The sequence below is a fragment of the Opisthocomus hoazin genome, chromosome 21 (genome assembly GCF_030867145.1).
Source record: "Opisthocomus hoazin isolate bOpiHoa1 chromosome 21, bOpiHoa1.hap1, whole genome shotgun sequence".
Lineage (NCBI taxonomy): Eukaryota > Metazoa > Chordata > Aves > Opisthocomiformes > Opisthocomidae > Opisthocomus > Opisthocomus hoazin.
In genome coordinates, this window is record NC_134434.1 from 4,173,039 (window position 1) to 4,187,311 (window position 14,273).

The window sequence follows — 14,273 nt, forward strand, 5'->3', positions numbered from 1 at the left end:
GTGTGGTCTCATACTTCTACTGACCTTTTGCTTGGTTTCCCCTAGCCTTCATCCCAGTCTCGTCTCCCTTGGTGGCCAGGTAAGTGTAAATAAAGTGCTCAGGCCTGGGTGCTGCTTAAAAAAAACCCCCTTCCATTTTCGCTTTGACTACTGACACAAATCACAAGCGTGGCCATTGCTTTGAAAGTGTGAAGGGTTCAGGGAAAGAAGGAGTGGCCGCTCTGATGAGTAAGAAAAGCAAGCAGCGCTTGAATTTTTCCATGATGTTTAAAGCTGTGCAAGTGCTTGGAGAGCAGGATGAAGCCCAAACTCCCTCTTCTGGAGACACACAGTGCCACCCTTGTGCTGGGAATCCAACAGCAGAGCAGCCTGGCTGGACCGTGGAGCATCTGCCAGACGACGTGTGACTAAAAGCCGTTGTCTCTGCATATATTGCAGATGGAAGGGCTGGGTGGGCCCTACGGCCAGGAGACAGCCTGCATCTCCAAGCAGCTGCTATTTCAAACAGCAAATCTCTGCTCAGCTGCACCAGAAGAGCTGGGTGTGGGGCTGTGACTCTGCAGGAGTAGCTGTGCCGACAATCCCCAAAGCACCTGCAGGCTCAGGGAGTGGGCAGGGTGAGAGGGTTTGGTGGGTACAGAAAGGCCACCTGCTCGTGCTAGAGAAGATGTGCTTGCTTGTGAGGTTGTATTTCTTAAGTGTGTGGTGTCTGCGTGCGTATCCATACTTGTGCTTGTGTGAGTGCAGACACCAGAGCTGTGCTGAAAACCGTTGGAGAAGGTGCTTTGTGTGAGCCTAACAGCTTGTTAGACACCAGACACCTGATTATTAGCAACCACGTTTCCTACAGACGATTGCAGAGTGAGGAAGAAAAATCCATCAACATCAATATCTTGGCTGCCGCTGGCAAGGACTGAGGATGCTGACATGTGCCATGGCACCCCACACCCTCCTCCTCCAGGCTGAAAGCCCCAGAGAGGTCGTGAAAGGTGAGCAGAGTCCTCGAGAAAGGGAGAAGGTACAAGGAGTTCTGTGAACACTGATTAGAACTGTATGTAACAGAAACTATCAATGTCATCTAACTGGACTAAAACTATTTTTTTGATTCCATTCTTTAGCTGGTAATGACACCAACAATAAATTCATGACTTTGTATAAAAGCGTATTTCCTTTTGCATGCAACAAAATTTGGAGTGTAAGAAATTGGTAGGAATAGAAGGAACTTAGTCCCTAACTTGCATGCAATGAGTTGGCAGAAGTTTGAAGGTGTGGTTAAAAAAAAAAAAAAAAAAGCATCTCTGTGAAGACCATCTTGTCCTCCTATGGATAAGCCAAGAAGTGCAGATGGCTTTGGTGATCTCAAAAAAACCTGGCCATCCAGCCAGATCACTACCAATGCTCCAGCGTGAACAAGTGTCTGGGCTTTAAAAACCAGATGTTGACTATGCTGAAGTCCCCTGAGAACCTGCACAGCCAGAAGAAGTCCATCTTCCTAAGTGACCTCCATTTAGATGTTGCAGATATGTTGCAGGTCGAGGGGGTGCAGAAGGTCCACGCGTGCGTAAGGAGTGGCCCTGGTCCCCTCCCAGGTGAGTTTGGGTGAGAGGGGGGGCAGAGGCTCTGGGGGAACTGGGATGAGCAGAGGAATCTGGATGGGTGGTGGGTGGTGGTGTGCTCGGGGAGGGGTGAGAGAGGGTCCTGTGCTGGTGAGCAGGTACGAGGGGGCTGTGTGTGCTGGTGTGGGGGGCAGTGGGGGCTCTGCGTGGGTGGGGAGGTGCCAGGGCTGCCTGTGCACAGGAGGAGGCCAAGGGGCCTTTGGCTGGTGGGCAGCTGGAGAGGGCTGGGCTGGGGGGCTGCTGTGGGTGCCGAGGTGGCCTTGGGGTGCAGCGAGAGATGTTGGGGGTGCTGGTGTGGGTGTCACAGGGTGACGGGGTGCCAGTGACAGCGTGGTGGAAGGCACTGGCAGCTGTGGTGCTGGGCTCAGGGGCTTTCAAGCTCCCCCGTGCTGCAGGGGTCTGCGATGGGCACGTGCGAGTTCCTCCCGCTGCCACCTCTGCATCCCACACACCCCTGAGGGCACGGGGTATCCCCGCTGAACCCAGAAGGCTGAGGAACAGATGCTTCCCCATGTCACTTGGGAGGGGAAACTGTGTCTAAAACACGGTCTGTCTTGACCTGGAAGGTGGTGGAAAGAAGCTGCTGACGTCTCAGTGCATCTGTGGACGAAGCATTGGATGGTGCACCTCACATTTAAAAACCTTGCCAAAGGCATGAAAGATGTTGACTCTTGGAACATTTTTTTGCTTTGCATTTCCTGTATTTTTTAGGCAGCGAGAGCGGGACGTCACTGGGATACTCCAGTGATGGAGGTTTTTCCTTCACTGAATCCAGGCTTTGACTGGAAGGAAGACCCCAGGACCCTAAATCCCTTGAGGCAGCCTGCGTGGGAAAACCACCCACACATTGAAGGCACTAACTGCTTTGGGGCATCGAGAGGACAGTTCATCAGCAGGTGCTGAGCAAAAGAAGGCAGAGCATCCGTGGCCTTGCTCTGACACAAGGTGTGCCAGGAAGGACGAGAGCGATCCGAGGTGCAGGACACCATGGCACAGGAGCAGGGTTACGAAGCAGCAGGGAACAGCCCTGAAGCTGTAAACGCGAGGGCCTTGCAGCGACCGGCAAGGTCAGGCTCTGGCATCCCTACCAGGGAGGGCAGGAAACTGAAACACCTCCCAAACGGGACCCAAGCTGCTGAGGAGCTTCATGATGGTGGCTGAGCATGGATGGGGCTTTGCAGGTGCTGCTTTGGCCGAGGCAATGGGAGGGAGAGCAGGTCCTGTCCGGGCAGCACAGCCAGTGCTTTCCCAGGAGGCTGCTGCGGTGGGGCTGGAAAACCAACGGCTGGGGCAGAGCTGAGCTCTTCTCCAGGCAGCGTAGGAGCTGCGCTGCAGGTATCTTTTAGGGCCTGGAAGGAGACCTCAGGAGACCCTCTGATCCCTCCCTCCACCCCACAGCAGGACCTCAGTCTGCACTCAGCCTCCCTAAATGCTCTGGTCCAGACCTTGGCACCTGACAAGCATCTTTCCTGCACTTTAAAACTGTGACTCCCTGTACCACTCGCCCTGCTCTTTGCCTGTCACAGTGGGCGACGGGCAGCACGTCCTCCCAGCTCCTCTGCTGCCGATGGAACACCACAGGCAGGCTTTCCTCAATGGGCAGACGGGATGGAGGAGTGCTCCTGCCCATCAGTATTCCCAAAACAATCCTGGACTAAGGCTTGTCTTCTCATTCTCTGAGTAACCGCAACGTGGCTCAGTCCAGGCAGTTTATCACAACACGGTTGGTTGCAGAGTGTAGGTTAGAGATTAAAAGGGGATCGTAGGAACTAGCAGTTTTTTCATCTACATCTTTCCAGATTCACTTCTGCAACGCCTCAGGATTGTTTCACCTTTTAAGCCCACCTGTGGACACACAGGCAGTCCCTCCCTGCAAAAGGTGGGTGAATCTCCTGGGAACCGATTAAAATTAAAGGAAAGATGCGATGAATCTGGAAACCAGCATTAAATGGGTACCGGGGAGGAGGAGACGGGGTCCCCCCAGGGAGAACTCCCCCAGCCTGCCTCTGCCACTCGCCCACGGGCAACAGGGGGGACACTGCCCGTGCCCACCATCAGCCCTGTGTCCGGCAGCCCACCGCCGCCGGAGCTCAGCTGCTGGAAAAGGCCAAGGGGTTTGGGCAGGGCACCCACCGCTGCCTCTGGAGGGGACACTGCTGCAGGGAGCAGGGTTTGCAGGAGAACAAAGCAAAACCGACGCCAATGGAAGAAAAAACCCCTCAGAAATGGGAGACTGCAGCTAGCTTGTTCAGAAATCTTCCAGGAGAAGCTGTTGCTGTGAAAGAAATACTTCTCCGTTGCAAAGAGTGGAGCTGCCCCAGGGCATGGAGCTGGTGCCAAGTGGTGCAGCTGGGATGTCTGGGGCTGCCCCGGCCCACGAAATCACAGAGCAAACTGCGAGCAGATGAGTGGCAAGGCAAAGGGGTTTTTAATAATGAAGGTGTTGCTGGTAACATAGGTAAGAAAATGTGCTTGCTTACAAGTTTGAAGCTGACAGCCTCCCTTTAAGTAAGGAAATACATTTGCTGAGAGAAGAAAGTTACCTGGAAAGCCCTGTACAATGACGCAGCGTAGCGGCTAACACTACTCTGTTTCAGGTGCTGCTAATATTCTCCATGGACCAGCTTCGAATAATCTCTCACTTAGAAAAAGAAATTATTAAAAAAACAAAGAAAGCAACCTGTGATCGTCTATCCTAGCAGTGCACTGTGACCGTTTGTACACTAGAGAAGTGGTGCTTTAAATAGTGAGCTGGAAGCTACTGCCACGCGCTTTATACAGCATGCAACAACGCCGCGAGCTGGAGACACGGCGGGGGCTGCGGAGCCCCCTCCGACAGCCCCCGCACCCCCGGGGGAGCACCCCGAGGGAGCCACGGCCGGGCTGCCCGCGGGGGGCCCCGCGCCCCGACCTCCCCAGCTGCTGCATCTCCGGTGTGCTGTCCTTCCAGTAACGCAAATATTAAATACGCTCAGTCCGTAAATAGTTTAACAATCTTTGTCAGCAACAATATTTACTTTGGCAAAACCAGAATTGCAAAGAAGTAGAGGTGTCCGTCAAACAGTCTGCAGCGAGTTCTTTGGTGGAAGCCAAGAAGTGAAGCAAAGGCTCCTTCTCGCTAGAGCCTGAGGAAGTATATTGCACAGAGACTCGTAGGAGGAATGCTGGTGACTTCAAACAGGAGGCATCACTGCAGGAGAGCATCCATCTCGGCCGGCTTCAGGAGAACTAGCTCCTCCAGGCTCAGTGATTCACAGCTGTTCTCCGGATGGCCTTGCTCTGGGCCGGGTGAACAGTGACACTGGAGTAAACTTGGGAAGACGGGGATGGCTGCTGGGGATCGAGGAGGAATGGGAAGAAGGATGGAGGGATGGATGGCAGAGAAGTGGTGGCAAAAAAAGCAGACGCTCACACAAAACCACAGCCATGCAAGGGCCCGCTCAGCCCTGCCCCATGTGCAGGTCACAGAGTGCCCGTTTCTGGCTCCCCCTGCTCCCAGGTCATGCAAGGTGGTGGAGATCCATCCTGACTTCTGGCTGTGCAAAGGACAGCCCTTCCAAAGCCTGGCTGTGCTTTCCATACGACTTGCTCCTACCTTGGACCAAAATACATTACACATCTCTCCATCTGTGCCACACTAGCTGGGACACGGCAGCTCCACTGGGATGCCACGTCCCTTCGATACCTGAACCTACGGCCTGAGCAGCTGCCTCCAACGTCCAGAGCTCTCTGCTCCAAGGTCACAGGCTTCAGCCCGATTCCGTTCAGACTGCAACCGGGATGGGTCCTGGGCTTTTAGCCCCCCCCAGGCACTGTGAGGACATGGCAAGGTGCCACCACGAACTTGGTGGTCTCCATATCTCATCCACCCGGAGCAGAGCTGTGCAGGGAATGGGCAATGCAGCTTCGGGGGCAGGAAGGAAACAAGGTGAGCCTGGCTGTACAGAGAAGTGTGCTTGTCGCCCGGGCTGAGCAGAGCCTCCCTGCTCCCGCACCTCCTGGCCGGGGCATGGCCAAGACGAGCCCAGCGGGGTTGCCTAAAGGGCTGGATGGGCAGGACGGGAGTAGAGGAATGGGCAGCAATGGGCTCTCCTCTCCGTGATTTCCCATTGCCACCCAGGCGAGGTCACCTCTCTGCACAGTTTTGTCATGAGCTGCTCCAGTTCTCACGAGAGTGACTGCTAAAACTAGGGGGGGGGGAAGCTAAAAGAAACAAAACTGAAGTTCTTGTCAATCAAAAGAAGTGTTGTTAAAGGCACTGGTGTCCTCTGTGGGGATGCGTCGATGGAGGAAAAACAAAGTACCAGAACTGTTGAGCTGTCAATTCGCAGTAACTGGAAATTCAATCAAGTTTATACGCTGGGAAAATGACTCCAGTTTACCCTGGACCTGGCACATCAGCCCTGCGTGTTCTCCAGCACGACAGAAACACTGTGCTGGCTGCTGCAGGCTCACAGTATCCTGCCTCCACCACCCTGCCTTTCACCACTGCTGCAGGTGCAGGTCCATGCTGGTGTTTAGATTGAGATCGGTCACATCTAGGAAATCAATGTTGAAGATGCTGGGACCCGCAGGGGTGAGCGAGCCAAAGCCGGTGGCGGAGCTGGGGGGGGTGAGGTCCAGCCACTCCATCGTTTCCCATGGAGACTCAGTGAAACTCATTTGTAAACCGGAGCCATCGGCAGGGGAAGGGGAGAGCTGGGTTTCCATGGGCGAGAGGGGAGTCTGTAAAATCTCCTGGGAGGTGAGCAGTTCGTCTGCGGCTTTGCCGGAGAATCCCTCCATCATCCCTTCGAAGTGGGACTCTTCTCCCCCCATCTTCAGCAGGGCGATTTCACTGACCCTCCCCAGGGGGCTGTGGGCGTTCAGCAGGACCTCGAGGTGAGCATCGCTGCTGCCCGGACAGTGCTCAAAGGAGAGCTGGGCTGAGGAGACCTGCTCGAACGCGGTGGATGACTTTGGGAGAGAAGCGCTGGAGTTCCCTGTAGACACCGTTATCTGAGGTACTTTTTGGAGGCAGGACCGATCTTCCTTGGCATTGGCTGGCATTTCTGTCGACAAATGAAAGGGGTTTGAGGCGCTCTGGCAGTGCCCACCACCGCAGGACACGGGGGCACCACACAGCCCCCCAGCTGGGCGCTTGGGCACGCCGACAGAGCCCTGCTCCCCGCTCAGTCCCCTTGGCATCGCTCGCCCACCCTCCCTGTGGGAAGCCTCGCACATTCCTGCTTTCTGACCTCGGCTCCCCTGGTTTTGGACACGGTCCCCAGGGCACAAGCACTGGCAGCTGCCCCCCATCCCGGGGCTGGGCACGGGTTGTGCACAGGAAAGGGCACAGGCAGCACTTTGCACAGGGGAGGGCACCCTGCAGTGCTCCATCTGGGGGATGGCACTGGCAGCACTGGGAATGGTGGGGGACTCTGGGGGCTCTGTGTGGGGAGGGTGCTGGCAGTGCTGTGCACAGGGCTGCCGCCCTGCCATCCCTTCTCTCTGCTCAATCTGCGCAGGCGATAGCCAAGCCCAGAACCCCCCACCAGCTCTGCACACGCAGGAGCGGGCTCCGGGAGGGCCAGTGTGCGTTTGGATTCAGTCTAAGCGGCTGCTGGCACAGGGTGGGCAAATGAAAACTGTCCTCAACTCGGGCAGCTCTGCTGGGGTGCACAGAGTGCACTGAGCCCCATGGACCGACACTGGCTTGGAGGGGAAGCCCTGGAGGGGAACAGGGAAGCGGTGCGTACCTCCACTCTCAATCAGCACGTCCAGGAGCTCATCCATCTGCTGACTTCGTGTCATCTGCTGCAGCAAACGACAAAGAGGAGAGTAGAGGGAATTAGGAGGAGAGTCCCTCCAGCCACAAATAAGATAGGTGGCTCTAGACCCCACAAATGGCTTTCTCTCATGCAGGAGAGAGATGCCACTCCAACGCAGGGCTGGCAGCGGCTTGCAGGTGAGCACTGCAGGGCCCTGGGACAAGCACAGCAGATCCGGGGAGCACAGCACCAGCTTTCCCCCATCCTGCCACTGACTCTCTGCTCAGTGGCCACCACGCACTGCCTCTTCCCAGGGCCGTCAGGACACACCAACTTTTTGGACCCATCACCTCACGCTGGCATGTGCCTCCTTGCAATCCTTGCAGCTCCCTGGGGGAAACACATTGTCATCCTCCTCTCCCTGACCGGAGACTGGAAGGACTTTCTGCATGCCTCCCCGCTAGCCAGCAAAAGCCTGTTTTTATCACTGCCAACAGCATCCCTCTGTTTTCCTAAAGGCACCATCGTGACCGGCGCTGAGGCTGCTGACAGACCCTCACAAGCAAGGGGTTCATGGGCGATGGTGACAGTCCTCCCCGTGGGAACAGTGCTCCAGGGTAAGGTAAGGGAGGCGAACGGCGTGGAGAGGGGCACTTTGCTAACGGGCTGAGGAGGGAAGGTGAGGTTTCCTGGTGACTCGGGAATGCTCAGGAGTCTGCTTCTCACATAGCACTGAGCACTCCAAAGAAGAGTACGCTGAAGTCCTGGGCTATTTGTGTGGGGTGTCAGGACCCCAGAATGGACTGGAGCCTTTCATCAGCACAGAAGACACCATGGTGTCTGACCACTTTGTGACAGTCATTCAGCAACTGACTCTTCAAGAAAAGCCAATTCCTTATGAAAACAGGCCTGTCCTACCCAGAGACCACATAATGGGTCGTAACTCCTGCAGAAGAGTTACATTAACCGCAAAAGAACACCCTGAACAGCCCTAGCCCTATAGAAAATAAAAATCATGCAGTTACCTGCTTTACTGCATCCTCATAGGGTGGAGGCTGCTTTACCTCTGAGAGGGCTGGGCTTGACTTACAAAAACTTGGGGATGAAATAGAAAACTTTTGACCTGCCTGCGTAGCCATCTGCGTGGGGGAAATACAGGGAAATGGAGTCAATGCACAGGGAGGCACAGGGGAGGCCCATCTCTCTTTCACCCCTGTCGAAAGCAGAGTCGTGCTAGGGAAACTAATGATTTTGTGGGTCAAATCAGCTCAGACAGAGTGCCTGGCCTCCGGGCAGGAGAGAGGGAGATAAACTAGCTGTGTCAGCCTAGGTGGCAGACCCAGGGCCAGGCTGACCTCTGGCTGCTGCTGGAGCACAGACCTGGTGCTGCAGAGCATCCCAGTGCTCGCTCCAGGATCTCCTGTGGGGATGCGACCCGTGCGCTGCCCTGCTCGAGCGCTGGGCGTTTCGCAGGGGCTGTGGCTCTGCCGTGCGGCGGTTGTGGGCTCAGCAGGCGCTTGCTGCACCTCTGCCCTGAGCGCAGTGTACCTGTCTTGCACCACTGTGTGTGCTGAACAGACTGTACGATGGGTGTTGCTGCTGCCTGGGAAACCCTGGTGGGGCGTTGGGATGAACTGGGGCTCCGATCAGCAGCACCTCGCGCTGCTTTTGTGTGTCGGCAGCGTGTGCCCCTCTCCAAGTGTTCATACCTGTCCAGAGGGCTGAGTGAGGAGTGGTGGATGCTGAAGGGACAACTCTCTGCTGTGCTGGTTGCCTGGTGGGGAGGCACAAGCTCTGACTGCAGATCCCAGTTGCAAGCCCTGCTCTAGCTTCCTAAGAAAAGGCTTCCCATATGACCAGGATAACTGCCCTCCTTCAACCCAGTGGTCACAATCCCTTGCACACTGCTGGGAGGCTCAGCGAGATGCTGAAAAGCCCTGAAGCACTGCAGCAGGGCTCTCCCAGGGGTGTAGGAAGCCGTGCCAGGGCTCTCCCAGGGGCTGAGGGATCTGTGCCGGTGCTTCCTCGCTGTGGATAGAGCTTTGCCAGGGCTCTATGGGGTAGAGGGAGCTGTGCCAAGGCTTCCCCAGGGTGGAGGGAGCCATGCCAGGGCTCCGTGGGGCAGAGGGACCTGTGCCAAGACTCCCCCAGGGGCACAGCAAGCTGTGCCAGGGCCTCCCCCTGAGGGGAGAGGCAGATGAGTTAGGGCTCTTTTAGGGCAGAAGAAGCTGTGCCAGCGGTCCCCCAAGTCAGAGGGAGCTGTGCCAGGACTCCTCCAGGGGCAAAGAGAGCTGTGCCAGTGCCTAACCAGAGGCAGAGGAAGCTGTGCCAGGTCTCCCCGGGGCAGAGGGACCTGTGCCAGGTCTCCATGGGGCAGAGGGACCTGTGCCAGGACTCTCCCAGGACACAGGGAGCTGTGCCAGGGCTCCATGGGGCAGAGGGACCTGTGCCAGGACTCTCCCAGGACACAGGAAGCTGTGCCAGGGCTCACCCAGGGGCAGAGGGAGCTGTGCTGGGGTCCCCTGGGGAAGAGGAGAGCTGTGCCAGGGCTCACCCAGGGCAGAGGGAGCTGTGCCAGGGCTCCATGGGGCATGGCAGCTGTGCTGTGACCCCCTGGGGCAATGGGGTGTGGGGGCTGCAGGGCTCCCCAGGAGATGCCCTGCAAAGGACCCTGTGGTGCCATCAGCTCCCCCCTCCCTGCGTTGTCCATCTGGGCTCCCCTCTACTTTTCCAGGCAGTCCCACATGCTGCTACGGCCCCCTGCGCACCCACCCTGGGTGCCAGCAGTCCCGGTCTGACAGGAACGGACTCAAACCGGGGGGGTTTGACTGACCGGCCACAGACACCAGCGCCTTCACCACTGCGATGCCGCTTGGGGTGCTCTCCACTTACCGACGCCGTGCGAAGGCAACTGTTGGTCTGCGGGGACCCGCTGCGCCCTTCTGCCTGTGAGCCAGGGGACACGGAGAGGAGATAGTGGCTGTTGGGGGATGGCGGCAGGCTGATGTGCTGGGGGCTCTTTGCAGCCCCGAGTGGAGAGTGCTGGGGGGAGCACTGCGGGCTCAGGAATGTCGAGGAGGTGATGGTGCTTTGCCCTGCAGGCTCCAAGCAGTGGCTGTTTCCAATGTGAGGCAGCTGCGGCACCCCACAGTTACTTAACTTATCTGAGCTGCTGGCTTGGCCTTTCAAGGCAGTTTGTTTGGATGCAAATGGACAGCTGGACACTGCGTTTTCTTGTTTGATGGGGACACCAAAGAAATGCTGAGTGGGCTGCTGCTTCTCCTCAAGGCCATTGCTCCTTTTTCGCTTCTGGAGCTGCATCCGTAGCTCTTCCACCTGCCTCTGCTCTTGCTGCAGCTTCCACGTCAGTTCATTGATGACCTTCTGCTTCTCCACCAGCATCTTGTCTTTCTCTGTGTCGATGCCTTCCAGCTCCAGCTGGATGCTCCCTCCATTCATGCTGCTCATGAGGCTTTCTTCGGCACTGCCATGAACCGGAGATGGCTGGAGACCAAACTGTGGAGAAGACATGGGCCCGTCGTTGAATGTGTCTGGCAAAGAGCCACTCACAGAGAGGTCGGAGGAGGCTGGAGAGATGGGTGGGGTGGAGCTGGTGCTTCCAAAGTGGTAGAAGCCATTTGATAACATGCTGGTGGAGGACTGTGACTGGTAACTCGACAGAGTGCTTGTCGGAGTGACTGGGAAGGTGACAGTGGTGATCTCACTGAAGTTTGGCACGGTGTTGCTGCCGCACTCCTGGAAGGGCCGCAGCCGTTCCATCAGCGCTGTTTTGGTACCCGACACAGGCAGGCCTCGTATTCGGAGCTGCTGTCTCAGCTCTGACACCTAGAAGGAAAGTCACCAAGATCAGTCCCAGTGGCAGGCGAGCCCTTTAGAAACCCAACATTTCTAACAAGGAGTCTCAGATCACAGGCTCCTAGCTTCCCGCTTTAAAGCTCTGACCCCCCAGGTGCTCACTGTCTCACCTGCAGTCACCGGAGTCACCATGCACAGCCCTGACCACTGCACGTCCTACGTGTTTCCTAACAGGAAAACCTCCCTTCCTCCTCCAGGAACAGTGACTGCACTCCATGAACCAGCAGTGGTCCTTGGGCCACAGACATAACCCAAGATTCCCTTCCTAGCAATAGGTTTCTACATGAGCAAAAGACTTTTCCTACAGACCAGGAACTAGCTGATGGCATCCTTTAGCTCGGAGAATGTGACCATGTGCTTTGGAGACAGATACTCCATATTCAGGCATCTGCACGCGGTTCAGGCATCTGAGCTGGGGCACTGATATGGCCAAACCCATGTTATTTCTACCTCATCTTATTTCTTTCCCTCATAATGAGTATTGCCCCCAGGCCCTGGCTCCTTGAAGGACTTGGCCTTCCCCATGGCTGAGGCTCCATTGGCAAAGTAGAGAAGAACCACTGATGCGAGTGGTTCTCCCTTACGCCCTGCCTGTCTTGCCACATTAGCAATTTGGGTACTGCTCAAAGCAATGCCTGTAGCTGCAGACTCCAGGAGGCACCTGCTCGTGCAGAGAGCTGAGCTGGCCTGGCTGCGATGACCACCAAGAAGCCGTCATGAAGTGGAGGCCATGCTGACCTCTTAGCTTCTGGCTGGTCAGCATCCATGATATCCACCATAAAACCACAGAAGGTACGGAGCCATGAGCTGCAGGAGGAGCAGCACAAGATCATCCTTTGGTCCTCGACCTGGTGGCCTGGCCTGCAAGCCATCTCAGGTTATACCTAAGGTTTGCTGATACACGCCCTGGAGCAACGCACCCATGGGCCACTGGCAGATCAGCAAACCCATGTTTTTGATGACCATCGTGGTGACCAATTCCTGACCCAGCGTGCTGTGCTCCTGGGTTTGCTCACAGCCCGGTGGTTCTGGTTTACTGCTCTGTAGCACGCGGTCACTCCCAGGTAGCTCAGCCCGTGGCACTCCGCCGCGCGCTTCGGGGGCAGCGAAGCCCCGTCAGCGTGTAAGGTTCTGCTCCTGCGCTGACAAAGTTTGCACTCACTTTCAGGTCATCCAGGTTAGATGGCAGAGGGCCTGGCTTGATAGATGAGACACAAGTCTGGCCTGAAAAGGTGGTTTTCACAGGAGAAAGAGGGGTGTTGTTGACAGAAGTTGATGAAGAATTTGAACTTTTGACCATTTGCTCATTTGATTGCCTGAAATAACAAAGAAGATTTGGGGTAACTTGTCTGCCCCCCCCACCCCTCCCACCCCGGGGTCTCTCTGCCCAGTCCACAATCTCACAGAATCACAGAATCACAGAATTGTAGGGGTTGGAAGGGACCTCTGTGGGTCACCCAGTCCAACCCTCCTGCCGAAGCAGGGTCACCTACAGCAGGCTGCACAGGACCTTGTCCAGGTGGGTCTTGAATATCTCCAGAGAAGGAGACTCCACAGCCTCCCTGGGCAGCCTGTTCCAGGGCTCCGTCACCCTCAGAGGGAAGAAGTTCTTCCTCATGTTCAGACGGAACTTCCTGTGCCTCAGTTTGTGCCCATTGCCCCTTGTCCTGTTGCTGGGCACCACTGAAAGAGCTTGGCCCCATCCTCCTGACACCCACCCTGCAGATATTTATAAGCATTTATTAGGTGCCCTCACAGCCTTCTCTTCTTCAGGCTGAACAAGCTCTGCTCCTTTGGGGCTGCTGTCTCCTGTGTGAGACCTGAAAGACCACCAACCCCAAGGAAAACCAGGTTGGGCTGTACGGAGATTACCGGCGACCCACCAGCAGGTAACAAGCGCCCCAGCGAATGCGCAAAGCCAGAAGAGCTTTGCAGGAGACTGTGCTGTGTTCCCAAGCTTTTACGTTTCAATCGCACGCGTCTGTCCCCGTTCCACTGGCACTTATGGGTCCGGGAGGGGACAGTTTGGAGGGAGACAGGGCTAAACCCTGCTATTGGCACGTTGCCACTCACTTCATCTGGCCCTGGTGCATCCCTGGGTAGCTGAAGTGCTGCTGCTGCTGCTGCTGCTGCTGCTGCTGCTGCTGCTGCTGCTGGCTGAGGATCTGGAGCTGAAGAAAGAGCTGCTGCTGCTGGAGGAGTCTGGCGTATGCAGAGTCCATGGGTGGAGGGGACTTCTCTGCCTTCTGGTCCGGAGGGATGTACTGGTGATACTTCAGCTTCTTCACCTTGGGCTTGGTGTCCTTGGGCTTTTTGTGACGGTTCTTGCTGTCGCTGGATGGTTTGGACTGTTGGTCCAAAAAGGAAAGGAATTAGCTGGGAGAAGATCTCCTGCCACCCCCGTGAGAACTCAGAGGCCTGGGGCAGAAAGAGGGCAGCTCCAAGAGCTGCTGAACCTGCATGGGGGGACTCCCTCATGGCCACCTCTCATCTCGGATGTGCTGGAAAGCACATGAGATGGAGAATGACCCTTCTTGCCCGGAAGGTGTTTCAGTGTTGCCTTGAACCTGCTTCTGCTCCTAGCCCCAGGGGACGCTTCCAGTGCAGGAGCAATCACCTCTCACAGGGTGCAATATAATAATAACAATAATCATCATCATCATCATCATCATCATCATCATCATCTAATAATGTAATAATAATAATCTTCCACTGTTACAAAAGGAGCCAAATTGCAGTTTTTGACAGCGAGGCTTGTCTCCCTGCCTTAAAGCCAGACACCCAGACCCCCCACACAGGCGGGGTGCAGCGCGTGGGCACCTCAGATTTGGGTGCAGCCGGGTGCCCTGGGCGGGTTCCCTCTCCCGGGGAGCCTGGGGACACGGGCGTTACCTTCGCGGCGGAGGGCACCGGGAGGGGTGGGCTCTCCTGCCCCGCTGCCGGCTTGGGGCTGTCGCACTGGCTGCCCTGGCCCGAGGCCGGGTCCCCGCCGTGGCCGTGGGCGCCGTGGGGGTGGTCCTGTGGGGGAGAG

The 14,273-nt window shown here is 56.5% G+C and overlaps 1 protein-coding gene across 2 annotated transcripts in view; it reads right to left on the minus strand.

The window, feature by feature from the left end:
- Positions 1-4,043: 4,043 nt before the first annotated feature.
- Positions 4,044-14,273, minus strand: part of MYOCD (myocardin) — a 38,781-nt gene continuing 28,551 nt past the window's right edge. The window contains exons 7-13 of one of the 2 annotated variants that reach the window (XM_075440749.1): positions 14,135-14,260; positions 13,316-13,590; positions 12,405-12,558; positions 10,259-11,212; positions 8,392-8,505; positions 7,355-7,412; positions 4,044-6,667 (exon numbers count right to left, since the gene is read on the minus strand). In XM_075440749.1, the coding sequence (XP_075296864.1) occupies positions 6,099-6,667; positions 7,355-7,412; positions 8,392-8,505; positions 10,259-11,212; positions 12,405-12,558; positions 13,316-13,590; positions 14,135-14,260 (2,250 nt within the window). In that variant the 3' untranslated portion in view covers positions 4,044-6,098. The remainder of the gene's footprint in view (positions 6,668-7,354; positions 7,413-8,391; positions 8,506-10,258; positions 11,213-12,404; positions 12,559-13,315; positions 13,591-14,134; positions 14,261-14,273) is intronic. The other variant, XM_075440748.1, reaches the window with a different exon arrangement.